Consider the following 17365-nt stretch of genomic DNA (forward strand, 5'->3'; position numbering starts at 1 on the left):
TAACGTGAACAAATGCACAGATGAGAGGGTGACGCCGCCCTTGTTTAAAACCCTTGCATGACCGCCTGTCAATATTAGTCACCAAGGTATGTACGTTCGTGAAACGTTCACGTGTAACGGTTAGTGTGCGCGTGCGTGCGCAACATTGGGAGATGCGCATAAATGAGGAAATACAGGAATGAATCAATCAATTCAAAAATACATGTATAGGTGAATGAAGAAATAGATAGATCGATAAATAAAGACTAACCAACCAACCAATCAATCAATCAATGAAATCTTGTCACTGACAACTTGAACTTGCTCGAGGGCGCATTTTGTGTTGTGTACCTTGTGCCCGTTCCTTTTCTGTCGGGCTTTTGCGCTCTCTCGCAATAATGTACCGACCGAGCCCAGACAGAGGTTTCGTCCCGTCTCGTTGCCGCAAGCAAGGTCAAAACCAACGTCGAGTGCAATGAAAACTTCACGTCACTTGGCTAAACACAAAATACGGCAGTAGACTCGCGCAGAACAGACAACACGTACACATCGAGGGACATTCGTACGGAGTAAGCAAGAATAGAAGGAGAGCGCAAAATGTCAAATGACAAGTGGTTCGAGATGAACCAAAGCACCCAGAAGCTGATCGGCGAACCACCGAAGCGCAAGGTACGCATCGGACGCGCACGCGCTTGACGAATGGCTAGGTCGAGTTGAAAGCATTTGCAAGTCGTTCGCTCCGTCGGGGGGGAGAGACACACAGAGAGAGAGACACACAGAGAGAGACACAGAGAGAGAGACAGACACAGAGGGAGAGAGGGAGAGAGAGCCGCCGCCTGTGACGTCGTTTGCGCTCAGTTTGTTCAGATACGCTGGAGCTCCATTCTGGCGGTCCCCACGCTCCCGTTGGTCGTGCTTTTCATCCAAAGCATCGTCTTCTTCTACTTGAACAGGTACGCACGCGCGCACGCAATGAACAAACACTTGACCACCACAAGTTACAATCCCCTCCCCCCCCCCCCCCCTCTTCATGTATACCCTATATGTGTTCCAAGGCCTCAGGACATCGTCAAAGAGTTGGGCGCGCTGGTAGCGACTTTGCCCAACAGCATCCCGGACCGCAACTGCACCGACTTAGCCTGCCACTGGGCGGCCCTGCAGACCGCTTTAGCACAGCTGAATGCAAGTCATGCCGCGATTTCCAACCACCTGGAGAAGGGTCAGACCGCACGCGCAAGGCTGAAGGCAGGTCAGGAGGCAGGTCAGATGGCATTGGCGGAGCTGAAGGCAGGTCAGGAGGCAGGTCAGATGGCATGGGAAGAGCTGAAGGCAGGTCAGACAGCAGGTAAGACCGCATTGGCAGAGCTGAAGGCAGGTCAGGAGGCAGGTCAGACGGCATTGGCGGAGCTGAAGGCAGGTCACGGCACCATTTCCAGCGACCTGGAGAAGAGTCAGACCGCATTGGCAGGTCAGGAGGCAGGTCAGACGGCATTGGCAGAGCTGAAGGCAGGTCAGGAGGCAGGTCAGACGGCATTGGCGGAGCTGAAGGCAGGTCACGGCACCATTTCCAGCGACCTGGAGAAGACTCAGACCGCATTGGCAGAGCTGAAGGCAGGTCAGACGGCATTGGAGGCAGGTCAGGAGGCAGGTCAGACGGCATTGGCAGAGCTGAAGGCAGGTCAGGAGGCAGGTCAGACCGCATTGGCAGAGCTGAAGGCAAGTCACAACGCGGGTCAGAGCCTGCTGGCCAAAGCCTGGCAGGAGATTAGCAGCGACAAAGGGCTTCTGAGTCAGACACTGAAAGACCTGAAGACGGACTACAACAGCATGTCTCGGGTGAGGTGCACATTTCAGGACATAACGTCCCTCCCTCCCTCCCTCCTCTTACACACAAACTACTATCTCCTTTGAATTAGAACGAAAGTATTGTTGAAACATGCAAACAAAGTGTCCCAGTTGAAGATCTCATTTCAGTTCTTTCAAACGCTTGGTGCGCAGGCGCGCTCACAAGAGAACAAGGACTTGAGTTCGGCTTTGTCCAGCTTGCGGCAGAAGGTGGTGGATCAGCCCACCCTTAACAGGGAACTCCATGGTAGCTAGTGAGCGAGCGAGCGTGTCCAGTTCGTTTAAAGCGGGCATCTAGTTTGCGCTCTCACATGTTTTTTCTTTGTTTTTTTTTGCTTCAGGTCTCATGCCCAGAGACTGCAGTGACATCATGGCGGCGGGAAAGTCCACAAGTGATGTCTATACCATCTTTACAGGGTCCAACAGCTTTGAGGCTTACTGCAACAGGTGGCAAGACGGGGGAGGCTGGACCGTAAGTGCTTGAACCAAAAACACCCCAAAGTTCCCCTCGTGAAGCCTTCCCCAATAAAGTTGGCACTTTTCTTCAATGCTGAACGGCCAGTTGGCCAGTCATGCTCGTTTGGTCCGCTGATGGTGTGTGTGTGTGTGTGTGTGTGTGTGCGCGCGTTTGCAGGTGATCCAGAGGAGAAAGGACGGCACCGTCGACTTCTCTCGGGGTTGGAACGACTTTCGAAAGGGCTTTGGACGCCTCTCCGGAGAGCACTGGCTCGGTCTGAAACAAAGACATCCTTCTTGTCAAGCCTTTGTGGTTTGCGTGACGTGACGCCGCCGCCTTTGCGTGTTTGCAGGCCTGCAAAATATCCACGCTCTGACGGCCTCGGGCGATTACCAGTTGCGGATCGACTTCACCGCATTCGACGGCGCCAAATACTACGCTCTCTACAACACGTTCACGGTGGGCCGGAACTCGATGGACCCCGACCTGGACGGCTACCCGCTGTATGTGAGCGGCTACTCTGGAAACGCAGGTAGCGACTCCCGCCGGGGGGGGGGGGGCACACTCGAGAGCCTGCGCCGCCTGCGTGTGCTCAAAAGCAAGTTTGTGTGCTTTGCAGGCGATCGTTTCACCCAGCATTCTGGGGAGATGTTCACGCCATCTTTTAACCATCTTGTGGCGTTCCAGAAAGTACAAAAACTGTGAGCAAGCAAGCATTTCATCAAATAACGGACGATAGAGTCCCCAAATATTGTTTCGAGGATGTCAATTTGTGAATTGGACACTGCATACTTTTGTGAATTGTTTGGTGGTGCGCCATGAGACTTTTCAAAGTAAAATGTGTGCGGTTTGCGTATGAAACCTGCGCAAGCATGGTTGGGTTTCTTCCTGGTACTCCAGCTTCTCTCACATGTGACGGCGTGCCACTTCTTTTATTTACCATCATAATAGAAGGCCTGCAGGCTTGCACAGTTGTCCATTACTTCAAGAGGAGATGCTTGGAATACGGCTTTTCATGCGCTTGTATGTCTGTCTTCACTGGCTGCTTTAATTAGAGGCCTGGGGCTTCACTTTGAGCTCCTGCGCGCGCTTGAGAAAGAGCCACGCACGCTCGCTCGCACACACACACACACACACACACACACACGCACACACACACACACACACACACACACACTAGTGTACGTCATGGTGTGAACCAGTCAGTGAAGAGAGCCAGTGCGCGTCATTGCGGTCTGCTTTGGAAGGGCTTCTTGGTTGACTAGGACAAGAGCTGAGAGGATGCGGGACGGTGTCTCTGCTGCCGCTGCCGTTGCTGCTGCCGCCACCCGAGATCATGCACCAATAAATCCGCGCGGCGTGGAAGCACCATGGCTGTTGACGGTAGGCATATTACTTTATTTCATTAGGTACTGAAAGATGCATTGATAGTTCATTTGAAGGAACCTCGTACATAATTAACTTCAACTCGATTGCGCAATCTAACAAAAGCCATGGTTGCTAAACTACTTTTGGACTTGTTTTTAATGTGTGTAATTTTTTTTCTACATACACTATAGGGGTGTAACGATTCATCGATACACATCGATTAATCGATATAATGCTCTACGATTCATTGGCATCGATGCTAAACGTAAACATCGATTTATATCGCCGCGTTTGACCTCGGACATTAGACGCCACTTTATTTTGAAATCCAGTTCATTGTTGCTTGCGTCCTCTTTCCGGGAGCAGTGAGCGGCGGCGTGTTGTGTTGTGAGCAGAGCAGGCACGTGAAAGGGGAGTCCACAACTAGTACGCGGCTCCTGGGCTGGCGCTATGGCTAGTGTCCAAAACGACGAGGAAATCACCTCCCCTTTCTTATTTGGACTAAACACAAACGATAAACCAATCTGCTTTCACAAAGGATGAGAGTAGTCAGAGATGTATTACTTTTGAGAGCCTAAAATCCGAAGATTTGGACAATCTTTAGTGAAAAAAATGTCTCCAAACACTTACTTGATTATTAAAGTACTCATGGATTTATTGTCGATTCATCAATTCATTTTGACACCTCTACCTCACGTTGAAGACAAGTCTGTCCACTTTTCCTACATCCAAGCTAATGTTCACGAATGTCATGTTATGCTTAAAATGAAGATTCTAAAAGTCTAAAATGATGGTTAGTCCATCATGCTAGAGGTGGTGTTACTTTAGGAAATGCAGTATATTTGTCTTGTGGTTGTAGTAAAAAAATGGCGCAAAACGCATGCTTTACTTTTGGATTGTTTATTTTCGACTTGTGATATTTTGATATTTGATCTATATACACAAAAAATGTCATTCAACCAAATCCATTGGGAGTTCATTTTAAAAATGTGCCGTTTGGTTTTAAATTTAACAGCAAAAAAAAAAAAAAAATTCAACCTCCGAATTTTGTTCGACAACCGAAGCAAAAACAATCTAGAATTTTTTGTTTGAATTCCGATTCGCTCCACATCGTAAAATATACGTGAAAAACAATCAATCATCAAATCAAAGGATTATCAAGAGAAAGTTTAATGAATAAGGGAAAAAAGTGAAACATCTCCATTGTTTGTACAAACAACGACAATTCCACTCGCCATTTGTCATTCCAGCGAGACTGATGGCGTCGCAAACCTCTTTGGATTGTAAAACTCAACCTTCGTAAAGGGAGGGGACAAAAAGGAGACTGCTGGAATGGGTGGAGAAATTAATCAGTTGGCCTCGTTCCCAAAATCCAAATTTTCCAAAAAAAAAAAGAAACTTAACTCCTAAAACACTTGTAATGAAATATTACTTTAACAGTCCTTACTGACGTGAGAATACATTCAGCTGTAAGCTACAATGCTACGGATAAACAAGGTACATAAATCAAATGCGACTTCAGCAATGGAACACAAAAACGTCACCCTCATTACCTTATTAGCTGCATATACAGGCGTGAGAGGTGGTTAATAAGGCTTAAGAAACTTGTAACTATAACTTGGCTAGTCAACAGCTTAGAAAACCTGGCCTTTTCTAGCGGAGATTTTGCTGGTGGTCCGTCACTAAGACGGGTCCGTGGGAAACGACACAGAAAAATTTTCCGCCTCATTGATCACCATTAAGAGGCATGAACAAAAATACTTTGAGCTGAAATACTGCCTCAGATGGAGTTACAGGTGACGTCGGGCAGCACCCACGTGATCCCACGGGGATGCCGTTCCCAGGCTCCGCCGGCCGACCGCTCACTTTCTGGGCCGGATCTTCATCTCCACGAATCTCAGGCAGGTAAACCGTGCTGACCCCAAATCCTTCCAGATTACATTGTGACCGTTGCAGGTGCCGGTTGCCTTGTACAGCCCGTTCAGGTTGGTCCAGTGACAGTACTCGTGCCACCAAGCGCCATCCCACCTGGTGGCGCAATTGCCATTATCCCACTTGTCTTGGTCGCGGTCCTTGGTGGTGAACATCTCCCCAGAATGCTGGGTGAAACGATCGCCTGCAAAGCACACGAACTTGCTTTTGAGCACACGCAGGCGGCGCGGGCTCTCGAGTGTGCCCCCCCCCCGGCGGGAGTCGCTACCTGCGTTTCCAGAGTAGCCGCTCACATACAGCGGGTACCCGTCCTTGTCGGGGTCCATCGAGTTCCGGCCCACCGTGAACGTGTTGTAGAGAGCGTAGTATTTGGCGCCGTCGAATGCGGTGAAGTCGATCCGCAACTGGTAATCGCCCGAGGCCGTCAGAGCGTGGATGTTTTGCAGGCCTGCAAACACGCAAAGGCGGCGGCGTCACGTCACGCAAACCACAAAGGCTTGACAAGAAGGATGTCTTTGTTTCAGACCGAGCCAGTGCTCTCCGGAGAGGCGTCCAAAGCCCTTTCGAAAGTCGTTCCAACCCCGAGCGAAGTCGACGGTGCCGTCCTTTCTCCTCTGGATCACCTGCAAACGCACACACACACACACACACACCATCAGCGGAGCAAACGAGCATGACTGGCCAACTGGATGTTCAGCGTTGAAGAAAAGTGCCAACTTTATTGGGGAAGGCTTCACGAGGGGAACTTTGGGGTGATTTTTTGGGGGGGGGGGGGTGGTTGTCAAGCACTTACGGTCCAGCCTCCCCCGTCCTGCCACATGTTGCAGTAAACCTCGATGCTGTTGGACCCTGTAAAGATGTAATAGACATCACTTTTGGACTTTCCCGCCGCCATGATGTCACTGCAGTCTCTGGGCATGAGACCTGAAGCAAAAAAAAACAAAGAAAAAACATGTGAGAGCGCAAACTAGATGCCCGCTTTAAACAAACTGGACACGCTCGCTCGCTCACTAGCTACCATGGAGTTCCCTGTTAAGGGTGGGCTGATCCACCACCTTCTGCCGCAGGCTGGACAAAGCCGAACTCAAGTCCTTGTTCTCTTGTGAGCGCGCCTGCGCACCAAGCGTTTGAAAGAACTGAAATGAGATCTTCAACTGGGACACTTTGTTTGCATGTTTCAACAATAATTTTGTTCTAATTCAAAGGAGATAGTAGTTTGTGTGTAAGAGGAGGGAGGGAGGGAGGGACGTTATGTCCTGAAATGTGCACCTCACCCGAGACATGCTGTTGTAGTCCGTCTTCAGGTCTTTCAGTGTCTGACTCAGAAGCCCTTTGTCGCTGCTAATCTCCTGCCAGGCTTTGGCCAGCAGGCTCTGACCCGCGTTGTGACTTGCCTTCAGCTCTGCCAATGCGGTCTGACCTGCCTCCTGACCTGCCTTCAGCTCTGCCAATGCCGTCTGACCTGCCTCCTGACCTGCCTCCAATGCCGTCTGACCTGCCTTCAGCTCTGCCAATGCGGTCTGAGTCTTCTCCAGGTCGCTGGAAATGGCGCCGTGACCTGCCTTCAGCTCTGCCAATGCCGTCTGACCTGCCTCCTGACCTGCCTCCAATGCCGTCTGACCTGCCTTCAGCTCTGCCAATGCGGTCTGAGTCTTCTCCAGGTCGCTGGAAATGGTGCCGTGACCTGCCTTCAGCTCTGCCAATGCCGTCTGACCTGCCTCCTGACCTGCCTTCAGCCTTGTCTGACTCGTCTCCAGGTAGTTGGAAAGCGCGACGTGACTTGCATTCGGCTGTGCTAACGCGGTCTGCAGCGCCGCCCAGTGGCAGGCGAAGTCGGTGCAGTTGCGGTCCGGGATGCTGTTGGGCAAAGTCGCCACCAGCGCGCCCAACTCTTTGACGATGTCCTGAGGCCTTGGAACACATATAGGGTATACATGAAGAGGGGGGTGGGGGGATTGTAACTTGTGGTGGTCAAGTGTTTGTTCATTGCGTGCGCGCGCGCGTGCGTGCGTACCTGTTCAAGTAGAAGAAGACGATGTTTTGGATGAAAAGCACGACCAACAGGAGCGTGGGGACCGCCAGAATGGAGCTCCAGCGTATCTGAACAAACTGAGCGCAAACGACGTCACAGGCGGCGGCTCTCTCTCTCTCTCCCTCTGTGTCTGTCTCTCTCTCTCTGTCTCTCTCTCTCTGTGTCTCTCCCCCCCGACGGAGCGAACGACTTGCAAATGCTTTCAACTCGACCTAGCCATTCGTCAAGCGCGTGCGCGTCCGATGCGTACCTTGCGCTTCGGTGGTTCGCCGATCAGCTTCTGGGTGCTTTGGTTCATCTCGAACCACTTGTCATTTGACATTTTGCGCTCTCCTTCTATTCTTGCTTACTCCGTACGAATGTCCCTCGATGTGTACGTGTTGTCTGTTCTGCGCGCGTCTACTGCCGTATTTTGTGTTTAGCCAAGTGACGTGAAGTTTTCTTTGCACTTGACGTCGGTTTTGACCTTGCTTGCGGTAACGAGACGGGACGACACCTCTGTCTGGGCTCGGTCGGTACATTATTGCGAGAGAGCGCAAAAGCCCGACAGAAAAGGAACGGGCACAAGGTACACAACACAAAATGCGCCCTCGAGCAAGTTCAAGTTGTCAGTGACAAGATTTCATTGATTGATTGGTTGGTTGGTTAGTCTTTATTTATCGATCTATCTATTTCTTCATTCACCTATACATGTATTTTTGAATTGATTGAGTCATTCCTGCATTTCCTCATTTATCTATTACACTTACACTAGACACTTGAAAAATTAGAGGGAACATTGGTGCCGACACCGTGAGTTCGATTCCCACGTTTGACGCTGTGAATGCGTGCGTGTGTGCGTGACCAAAAACAAAAAGCGCATGTGTATATGATGAGTGCGCAAGAAAGAATAAAGAGGAGCAATACCAAACGCCACCATGGTGTGGTGAGCAATACCAAACGCCGCCATGGCGTGGTGTCTTGTCTCCGATCAGAGGGACGTTGAAACTGCGAACCAAACGGACTGAAACACAAAGAAAGACAAGAGCTCTCAAAGCCATGTAACGTCGCGAGCCCGGCCGGCGCTATTTCAGAAAAAAAAGGACGCAGCTCCAAACGGCAGACTTTGTCGTCGAGTAATCGTAACACTACATTTGATTGATAAGGCGCCTTTCAAAGCACTCAAGGTCGCCGTACGGTCATCGAATAGCATGCCCCCCCAAAAAATAGGACTGAAGCAGAGTGATGGATAGGTAAGCTGACTCACGTCTCTGACTGGACGGCGACCACAGAGTCAGATACTCCTTCGGACACGCCGTCGCCAGTGATCCTGGAACGGTCCTAGGGTCCAGATGAGGGACGGACAAAGGTGTGAATTTAAATGGGGGGAGTTAGTCTATTTGCAGCCTTGTACTCTGTCTCTTCCAAAACAAGTGGTCATAGTAAAAGACGTCTGAAGACCTATTGACAGTATTGTCTACCTTGTTCCAAAAAGTGCTGAGATTCAAGAGTTTTGATTCGTCATGTTTGAGCGTGCCAAACAAGGAATTTGACTTGGGTAAATCACAACCTCTGTTCAACATTTAGGTGACTAACAACACTCAGGACATGCGAAAAATGGCAAATTTTGAGTCCTCAACAGGATGTTGACTTCTGCTATGGTGAGTCGTGACCACTAGAGGTCCCCAGTTAACCAAGGTTAACAACGCTACGTCGCATCTCCCAATGTTGCGCGCGCACGTACATCCGTTGGTGACTAATATTGACATTTTCAAGATTGATACAATATTTTCTGCATGTTGTTTATACTATTATTGTATTATTTACATGTTTGAAACAATGACTTCATGTTCTAGTCATAAAATATGCACCTAAATGGATTCATATACATTTCTTGAAACACACACGCACAGAACTGTTGTCGCTATCCAATAAATGCAACCACCCCAAAATATATACACTACCGTTCAAAGGTTTGGGGTCACAAAATTGTTTGGGTGACCCCAAACTTTTGAACGGTAGTGTATATATTTATTTAGATAATTATTTATAGATTATATATATAATCTTCTGTGTAAAAAAATCTTATAATATATATGTATACTTATATTCATAGATTATCTATAATCTCACACAAATATAAGGTATAATTCATAATATTTTATTCATAATATTTTATTATAATATTTACACTACCGTTCAAAAGTTTGGGGTCACCCAAACAATTTTGTGACCCCAAACTTTTGAACGGTAGTGTATATATATACTTTGCCATTATTATTTTCTTTCTCAGTTGCTCTAACTCATATCCATGCATATTGGGATATAATGGTTCAAATAAAATGGAGGGTGCCTTTTATGAAATTATCAAATGATGCTTTCATATGAGTTCGAACAACTTGGAAAGAAAAGGATCATTCAAACCCCAAAAAAAGCATGTCTTATTTTTATTGCAGCCTAGTCTGCTTAGTGTAAGGGCCGCCTTTGAAAAAACAGCTCTAGCTTTTTGTATTGTATTTTTTAAGTATTGATAGTATAACCTGCAAATTCTGCATCTCCATTTGTCCTCCGCAGTCGTATCAGCGCCGAGCTGTGTCAGCAGATTGAAATGGTCAATCAGCACGCAGCGGGTTTGACGTGGGAAACATAAGGACAACAATGTCTATAACGTGAACAAATGCACAGATGAGAGGGTGACGCCGCCCTTGTTTAAAACCCTTGCATGACCGCCTGTCAATATTAGTCACCAAGGTATGTACGTTCGTGAAACGTTCACGTGTAACGGTTAGTGTGCGCGTGCGTGCGCAACATTGGGAGATGCGCATAAATGAGGAAATACAGGAATGAATCAATCAATTCAAAAATACATGTATAGGTGAATGAAGAAATAGATAGATCGATAAATAAAGACTAACCAACCAACCAATCAATCAATCAATGAAATCTTGTCACTGACAACTTGAACTTGCTCGAGGGCGCATTTTGTGTTGTGTACCTTGTGCCCGTTCCTTTTCTGTCGGGCTTTTGCGCTCTCTCGCAATAATGTACCGACCGAGCCCAGACAGAGGTTTCGTCCCGTCTCGTTGCCGCAAGCAAGGTCAAAACCAACGTCGAGTGCAATGAAAACTTCACGTCACTTGGCTAAACACAAAATACGGCAGTAGACTCGCGCAGAACAGACAACACGTACACATCGAGGGACATTCGTACGGAGTAAGCAAGAATAGAAGGAGAGCGCAAAATGTCAAATGACAAGTGGTTCGAGATGAACCAAAGCACCCAGAAGCTGATCGGCGAACCACCGAAGCGCAAGGTACGCATCGGACGCGCACGCGCTTGACGAATGGCTAGGTCGAGTTGAAAGCATTTGCAAGTCGTTCGCTCCGTCGGGGGGGAGAGACACACAGAGAGAGAGACACACAGAGAGAGACACAGAGAGAGAGACAGACACAGAGGGAGAGAGGGAGAGAGAGCCGCCGCCTGTGACGTCGTTTGCGCTCAGTTTGTTCAGATACGCTGGAGCTCCATTCTGGCGGTCCCCACGCTCCCGTTGGTCGTGCTTTTCATCCAAAGCATCGTCTTCTTCTACTTGAACAGGTACGCACGCGCGCACGCAATGAACAAACACTTGACCACCACAAGTTACAATCCCCTCCCCCCCCCCCCCCCTCTTCATGTATACCCTATATGTGTTCCAAGGCCTCAGGACATCGTCAAAGAGTTGGGCGCGCTGGTAGCGACTTTGCCCAACAGCATCCCGGACCGCAACTGCACCGACTTAGCCTGCCACTGGGCGGCCCTGCAGACCGCTTTAGCACAGCTGAATGCAAGTCATGCCGCGATTTCCAACCACCTGGAGAAGGGTCAGACCGCACGCGCAAGGCTGAAGGCAGGTCAGGAGGCAGGTCAGATGGCATTGGCGGAGCTGAAGGCAGGTCAGGAGGCAGGTCAGATGGCATGGGAAGAGCTGAAGGCAGGTCAGACAGCAGGTAAGACCGCATTGGCAGAGCTGAAGGCAGGTCAGGAGGCAGGTCAGACGGCATTGGCGGAGCTGAAGGCAGGTCACGGCACCATTTCCAGCGACCTGGAGAAGAGTCAGACCGCATTGGCAGGTCAGGAGGCAGGTCAGACGGCATTGGCAGAGCTGAAGGCAGGTCAGGAGGCAGGTCAGACGGCATTGGCGGAGCTGAAGGCAGGTCACGGCACCATTTCCAGCGACCTGGAGAAGACTCAGACCGCATTGGCAGAGCTGAAGGCAGGTCAGACGGCATTGGAGGCAGGTCAGGAGGCAGGTCAGACGGCATTGGCAGAGCTGAAGGCAGGTCAGGAGGCAGGTCAGACCGCATTGGCAGAGCTGAAGGCAAGTCACAACGCGGGTCAGAGCCTGCTGGCCAAAGCCTGGCAGGAGATTAGCAGCGACAAAGGGCTTCTGAGTCAGACACTGAAAGACCTGAAGACGGACTACAACAGCATGTCTCGGGTGAGGTGCACATTTCAGGACATAACGTCCCTCCCTCCCTCCCTCCTCTTACACACAAACTACTATCTCCTTTGAATTAGAACGAAAGTATTGTTGAAACATGCAAACAAAGTGTCCCAGTTGAAGATCTCATTTCAGTTCTTTCAAACGCTTGGTGCGCAGGCGCGCTCACAAGAGAACAAGGACTTGAGTTCGGCTTTGTCCAGCTTGCGGCAGAAGGTGGTGGATCAGCCCACCCTTAACAGGGAACTCCATGGTAGCTAGTGAGCGAGCGAGCGTGTCCAGTTCGTTTAAAGCGGGCATCTAGTTTGCGCTCTCACATGTTTTTTCTTTGTTTTTTTTTGCTTCAGGTCTCATGCCCAGAGACTGCAGTGACATCATGGCGGCGGGAAAGTCCACAAGTGATGTCTATACCATCTTTACAGGGTCCAACAGCTTTGAGGCTTACTGCAACAGGTGGCAAGACGGGGGAGGCTGGACCGTAAGTGCTTGAACCAAAAACACCCCAAAGTTCCCCTCGTGAAGCCTTCCCCAATAAAGTTGGCACTTTTCTTCAATGCTGAACGGCCAGTTGGCCAGTCATGCTCGTTTGGTCCGCTGATGGTGTGTGTGTGTGTGTGTGTGTGTGTGCGCGCGTTTGCAGGTGATCCAGAGGAGAAAGGACGGCACCGTCGACTTCTCTCGGGGTTGGAACGACTTTCGAAAGGGCTTTGGACGCCTCTCCGGAGAGCACTGGCTCGGTCTGAAACAAAGACATCCTTCTTGTCAAGCCTTTGTGGTTTGCGTGACGTGACGCCGCCGCCTTTGCGTGTTTGCAGGCCTGCAAAATATCCACGCTCTGACGGCCTCGGGCGATTACCAGTTGCGGATCGACTTCACCGCATTCGACGGCGCCAAATACTACGCTCTCTACAACACGTTCACGGTGGGCCGGAACTCGATGGACCCCGACCTGGACGGCTACCCGCTGTATGTGAGCGGCTACTCTGGAAACGCAGGTAGCGACTCCCGCCGGGGGGGGGGGGGCACACTCGAGAGCCTGCGCCGCCTGCGTGTGCTCAAAAGCAAGTTTGTGTGCTTTGCAGGCGATCGTTTCACCCAGCATTCTGGGGAGATGTTCACGCCATCTTTTAACCATCTTGTGGCGTTCCAGAAAGTACAAAAACTGTGAGCAAGCAAGCATTTCATCAAATAACGGACGATAGAGTCCCCAAATATTGTTTCGAGGATGTCAATTTGTGAATTGGACACTGCATACTTTTGTGAATTGTTTGGTGGTGCGCCATGAGACTTTTCAAAGTAAAATGTGTGCGGTTTGCGTATGAAACCTGCGCAAGCATGGTTGGGTTTCTTCCTGGTACTCCAGCTTCTCTCACATGTGACGGCGTGCCACTTCTTTTATTTACCATCATAATAGAAGGCCTGCAGGCTTGCACAGTTGTCCATTACTTCAAGAGGAGATGCTTGGAATACGGCTTTTCATGCGCTTGTATGTCTGTCTTCACTGGCTGCTTTAATTAGAGGCCTGGGGCTTCACTTTGAGCTCCTGCGCGCGCTTGAGAAAGAGCCACGCACGCTCGCTCGCACACACACACACACACACACACACACACGCACACACACACACACACACACACACACACTAGTGTACGTCATGGTGTGAACCAGTCAGTGAAGAGAGCCAGTGCGCGTCATTGCGGTCTGCTTTGGAAGGGCTTCTTGGTTGACTAGGACAAGAGCTGAGAGGATGCGGGACGGTGTCTCTGCTGCCGCTGCCGTTGCTGCTGCCGCCACCCGAGATCATGCACCAATAAATCCGCGCGGCGTGGAAGCACCATGGCTGTTGACGGTAGGCATATTACTTTATTTCATTAGGTACTGAAAGATGCATTGATAGTTCATTTGAAGGAACCTCGTACATAATTAACTTCAACTCGATTGCGCAATCTAACAAAAGCCATGGTTGCTAAACTACTTTTGGACTTGTTTTTAATGTGTGTAATTTTTTTTCTACATACACTATAGGGGTGTAACGATTCATCGATACACATCGATTAATCGATATAATGCTCTACGATTCATTGGCATCGATGCTAAACGTAAACATCGATTTATATCGCCGCGTTTGACCTCGGACATTAGACGCCACTTTATTTTGAAATCCAGTTCATTGTTGCTTGCGTCCTCTTTCCGGGAGCAGTGAGCGGCGGCGTGTTGTGTTGTGAGCAGAGCAGGCACGTGAAAGGGGAGTCCACAACTAGTACGCGGCTCCTGGGCTGGCGCTATGGCTAGTGTCCAAAACGACGAGGAAATCACCTCCCCTTTCTTATTTGGACTAAACACAAACGATAAACCAATCTGCTTTCACAAAGGATGAGAGTAGTCAGAGATGTATTACTTTTGAGAGCCTAAAATCCGAAGATTTGGACAATCTTTAGTGAAAAAAATGTCTCCAAACACTTACTTGATTATTAAAGTACTCATGGATTTATTGTCGATTCATCAATTCATTTTGACACCTCTACCTCACGTTGAAGACAAGTCTGTCCACTTTTCCTACATCCAAGCTAATGTTCACGAATGTCATGTTATGCTTAAAATGAAGATTCTAAAAGTCTAAAATGATGGTTATGCCATCATGCTAGAGGTGGTGTTACTTTAGGAAATTCAGTATATTTGTCTTGTGGTTGTAGTAAAAAAATGGCGCAAAACGCATGCTTTACTTTTGGATTGTTTATTTTCGACTTGTGATATTTTGATATTTGATCTATATAGTCAGATTTTTATACTAAATTATTATTTTAGGACTGTAGGCGATTTGGAATGAAATTTTACTCCACTGTATTTTTCACACATACTGTGTAATTGACACTAAGCGTGACCTTGACCTTGTCATTAGAAACAATGACATACACTTTGGACAGCTTGCTGGTAGTCGTAGGTATTTGTTTAGTTTCGACTCTTGTGCGCAACAAAACACTTTGAGGCGTCGCCCTCTCTTGATTTAAAATGCTCCAATTATGGCAACCCACTTGGAAATGTGTGTTCTTGTTTGGTTCTTAGTCAGAAATGCATCACGTGTTTAATGGATTGATCAGCTAGTTTGTTTATTATGATTCCTATTTTATATCAAATGTACATTTTTATTTTCCGCAATGTTAGTTGTTGAGCTTCCGGGCGTTTTCAGGCTGTACTAAAGCAAGGGAATTTGGACAACTGTTCCTAATGATCTACATCAGCAGCCTGAGGGGGACATAACAATGTTCTATCGTAAAGGATATTTGGCATGTTTGCCTCTCCTCACTCAAGTTACAAGATACAAACACTGGGAAAGAAACTCAGCAAGATTTGCAGAAGATAAAAGTCTGCACACCCCTGTCGCTTCTGAAAGACTGACCTGTCTGTCCTCTTTACAAATTCTCTTTAGTCAGTTCAAGATGGTACACACAAACACATCTGCGTGCAAGCCTCCTCCAAATCTGCTCCATCAATCAGTAAGGTTGCATTCTGTGCCAAGAGAAGCATGTTTACTGTATTTTCATATGTTCTTTAATTAGCCGATGTTTCTCAACCGCCTGCTGTTGAGCGGGCTTGGACGTCTGCCAACATGGCCTCCTCTGCTCGTTGAGGAACGGAGACATTAAATTACCCCTCTGAAAATGCTAAAAGCAGATTCTTGACTGAAACTCGGATGAGTATGAACGTTGCCGTGTGGCCTCTTTGTTGTTGTTATCATCGAAGCGCGTACGGGCACGTCGTTCATGATAACATCATCGCACACCGATGGGCTGTGTGTGTGCAGGCCAACGTTTATTATCTTTCATCATCTTTTCCCTCCGTAGCAGCATCCAGTTTTAGTTTCTGTCGTCCAGCCGTGGAGTACAGAGCTCTGCCCGACGACATTAAAGAGCAACTGAGCGCACGCACGGGCGGCAACCTGACATGGCACGACGGCCGAGGCCAGAAGGCTGCGGCAGGTCGGGCGGTCAAACTGCTGCAGCGACCGGGCGCCGACGCCTGCCAGGTGCAGTATACTGACATGTACCGCTTGCTTTCCGAGATATTATTGATCCTTAACTGCATCCTTTTCTTAAAGAGGCAGACAATTTGAAAGAATAAAAAAACTGCCGGCAAATGCGTCCACCGGCTATGGGTCGTGACACACAGCCTCTTTGTGAACACAGAATGGAGGCTGTTTTCTTCTCCGCGGACTTTAAAGTAGCACAGGCTGTGGCTTTGGTGTTGACTGTTTTGTGCGTTGTGCACAGTATCGTTCCAGCCACAATTACAGCATCTACAACACCAGCCCGACGCAGCCCAGCTTGGTCCGACCGGTAGTTCTGTGGACGCAGCAGGACGTTTGCAAATGGCTGAAGAAGCACTGTCCTCACAACTACCTGGCTTACGTGGAGGCCTTCTCCCATCATGCCATCACAGGTGCACAATTTGTGCCATTTCATTGCAATTTGGTGCAACCTAAAGTGATTTGTAACTTTTGCCACGCCGAGGCCGGGCGCTGCTGCGTCTCAACAGCGACAAGTTGAAGAGGATGGGACTGGTGCAGGAGACACTGAGGCAGGAGCTGCTCGGGCAAGTTCTTCAGCTACAGCTTCGGGAAGAAGGACGCAACCTGCAGCTGCTCAGCAGAGGGGAAGGTCTGTTACCACAAATTGGGATTGTGCCATTTTTTATTTCAAAACACAAAAAACAGTGCAGTTCAAAGGTCAGCGTTGTAGGTATGACATGACCGAACCATCGCGCTCCAAACTACTAGCTTGGTGATGTCTGACCTCAATGATGATGAGCAATGCACTTAGTTCTTTATTACTTGGAATGTTGTGTCAATCAAAACCCGCCTGCTCATGTTGTGTATGTTATCATGCTCATTAGAATTCAACAATGATTGACCCATCATTTATTAATGACAGAAACAGAGGGCCCCATAAATAACATTTTTGCTTTGTGAATATTTATAATGTCTGGTGAAGCCAATTGTTTGCGCTTATGCATCAAATGATGTTGAACTCTCCACTTTTTCTCAGGTTCCTTTCAAAAGAGGTCATAAGCGGACGGACCAGAAATGTGGACGTTTTAAGTACTTCAAAGAAAAAAACATTTTCTGGGTCGTAATATTAAGTGCAGGTGCACACTCAACAGACTGATGACAGCAATCTCTTCTGTTGTGATTTATTATAATTTGTCTTTGTTGTGTTTATATTTGTATCTGTGAAAACCATATCAAAACCCTGAACCTGAATCAAATTCTGCGTGTGAGTACGTTTTTCCATCCCTG

At 48.5% G+C, this 17365-nt stretch overlaps 4 protein-coding genes across 11 annotated transcripts; 3 read left to right on the forward strand and 1 right to left on the reverse strand.

Moving 5' to 3' along the window:
- Positions 1 to 506: 506 nt before the first annotated feature.
- On the forward strand, positions 507 to 3742 carry LOC133142663 (fibrinogen C domain-containing protein 1-like). 2 transcript variants are annotated; one of them, XM_061264075.1, is made up of 9 exons: positions 507 to 648; positions 838 to 932; positions 1035 to 1489; positions 1670 to 1815; positions 1978 to 2071; positions 2166 to 2296; positions 2459 to 2555; positions 2634 to 2813; positions 2901 to 3742. In XM_061264075.1, exons 1-9 carry the CDS (start codon positions 577 to 579, stop codon positions 2984 to 2986), a joined length of 1356 nt encoding a protein of 451 aa, XP_061120059.1. In that variant the 5' UTR covers positions 507 to 576; the 3' UTR covers positions 2987 to 3742. The 2 variants fall into 2 exon arrangements, with proteins under 2 accessions (XP_061120059.1, XP_061120050.1); XM_061264066.1 differs by having other exon boundaries at positions 1035 to 1815.
- A 1059-nt stretch (positions 3743 to 4801) lies between these two features.
- Positions 4802 to 8050, reverse strand: LOC133142655 (fibrinogen C domain-containing protein 1-B-like). Its single transcript, XM_061264053.1, has 8 exons — positions 7864 to 8050; positions 7596 to 7690; positions 6856 to 7492; positions 6600 to 6693; positions 6375 to 6505; positions 6108 to 6204; positions 5850 to 6029; positions 4802 to 5765 (listed from the first exon to the last, which is right to left on the reverse strand). The coding sequence occupies exons 1-8, from the start codon at positions 7933 to 7935 to the stop codon at positions 5512 to 5514; spliced, it is 1560 nt and encodes a 519-aa protein (XP_061120037.1). The 5' UTR covers positions 7936 to 8050; the 3' UTR covers positions 4802 to 5511.
- Positions 8051 to 10763: 2713 nt separating this feature from the next.
- Positions 10764 to 13399, forward strand: LOC133149445 (fibrinogen C domain-containing protein 1-B-like). Of its 3 annotated transcripts, none has more exons than XM_061271876.1 (9): positions 10764 to 10905; positions 11095 to 11189; positions 11292 to 11746; positions 11927 to 12072; positions 12235 to 12328; positions 12423 to 12553; positions 12716 to 12812; positions 12891 to 13070; positions 13158 to 13399. In XM_061271876.1, the coding sequence occupies exons 1-9, from the start codon at positions 10834 to 10836 to the stop codon at positions 13241 to 13243; spliced, it is 1356 nt and encodes a 451-aa protein (XP_061127860.1). In that variant the 5' UTR covers positions 10764 to 10833; the 3' UTR covers positions 13244 to 13399. The 3 variants fall into 3 exon arrangements, with proteins under 3 accessions (XP_061127860.1, XP_061127861.1, XP_061127859.1); XM_061271877.1 differs by having other exon boundaries at positions 11292 to 11686; XM_061271875.1 differs by having other exon boundaries at positions 11292 to 12072.
- A 135-nt stretch (positions 13400 to 13534) lies between these two features.
- On the forward strand, positions 13535 to 17334 carry samd10a (sterile alpha motif domain containing 10a). Of its 5 annotated transcripts, none has more exons than XR_009713482.1 (6): positions 13535 to 13921; positions 15500 to 15566; positions 15915 to 16096; positions 16341 to 16509; positions 16606 to 16727; positions 17115 to 17130. XR_009713482.1 is itself a non-coding variant. In XM_061271885.1 (6 exons), the coding sequence occupies exons 1-6, from the start codon at positions 13820 to 13822 to the stop codon at positions 17135 to 17137; spliced, it is 690 nt and encodes a 229-aa protein (XP_061127869.1). In that variant the 5' UTR covers positions 13535 to 13819; the 3' UTR covers positions 17138 to 17334. The 5 variants fall into 5 exon arrangements, 4 of the variants coding, with proteins under 4 accessions (XP_061127869.1, XP_061127870.1, XP_061127872.1 ...); XM_061271885.1 differs by having other exon boundaries at positions 16581 to 16727; positions 17115 to 17334; XM_061271886.1 differs by having other exon boundaries at positions 16352 to 16509; positions 17115 to 17334.
- The last annotated feature ends 31 nt before the right edge of the window (positions 17335 to 17365 follow it).

This window comes from Syngnathus typhle, linkage group LG2, assembly GCF_033458585.1.
Source record: "Syngnathus typhle isolate RoL2023-S1 ecotype Sweden linkage group LG2, RoL_Styp_1.0, whole genome shotgun sequence".
Taxonomy (NCBI): Eukaryota; Metazoa; Chordata; class Actinopteri; order Syngnathiformes; family Syngnathidae; genus Syngnathus; species Syngnathus typhle.

Excerpts from the sequence above, each read along its gene's own strand:
- LOC133142663 (XM_061264066.1), top strand. The coding sequence starts at position 577 with ATGTCAAATGACAAGTGGTTCGAGATGAACCAAAGCACCCAGAAGCTG. Across the intron at positions 649-837 it reads GCGAACCACCGAAGCGCAAG|TTTGTTCAGATACGCTGGAG; the intron begins GTACGCATCGGA and ends GTTTGCGCTCAG. Across the intron at positions 1,816-1,977 it reads ACTACAACAGCATGTCTCGG|GCGCGCTCACAAGAGAACAA; the intron begins GTGAGGTGCACA and ends CTTGGTGCGCAG.
- LOC133142655 (XM_061264053.1), bottom strand. The coding sequence starts at position 7,935 with ATGTCAAATGACAAGTGGTTCGAGATGAACCAAAGCACCCAGAAGCTG. Across the intron at positions 6,506-6,599 it reads CCTTAACAGGGAACTCCATG|GTCTCATGCCCAGAGACTGC; the intron begins GTAGCTAGTGAG and ends TTTTTGCTTCAG. Across the intron at positions 5,766-5,849 it reads CGGCTACTCTGGAAACGCAG|GCGATCGTTTCACCCAGCAT; the intron begins GTAGCGACTCCC and ends TGTGCTTTGCAG.
- LOC133149445 (XM_061271875.1), top strand. The coding sequence starts at position 10,834 with ATGTCAAATGACAAGTGGTTCGAGATGAACCAAAGCACCCAGAAGCTG. Across the intron at positions 11,190-11,291 it reads GTCTTCTTCTACTTGAACAG|GCCTCAGGACATCGTCAAAG; the intron begins GTACGCACGCGC and ends ATGTGTTCCAAG. Across the intron at positions 12,073-12,234 it reads ACTACAACAGCATGTCTCGG|GCGCGCTCACAAGAGAACAA; the intron begins GTGAGGTGCACA and ends CTTGGTGCGCAG.
- samd10a (XM_061271885.1), top strand. The coding sequence starts at position 13,820 with ATGCGGGACGGTGTCTCTGCTGCCGCTGCCGTTGCTGCTGCCGCCACC. Across the intron at positions 15,567-15,914 it reads CAAATCTGCTCCATCAATCA|CAGCATCCAGTTTTAGTTTC; the intron begins GTAAGGTTGCAT and ends TTCCCTCCGTAG. Across the intron at positions 16,510-16,580 it reads CTCCCATCATGCCATCACAG|GCCGGGCGCTGCTGCGTCTC; the intron begins GTGCACAATTTG and ends TGCCACGCCGAG.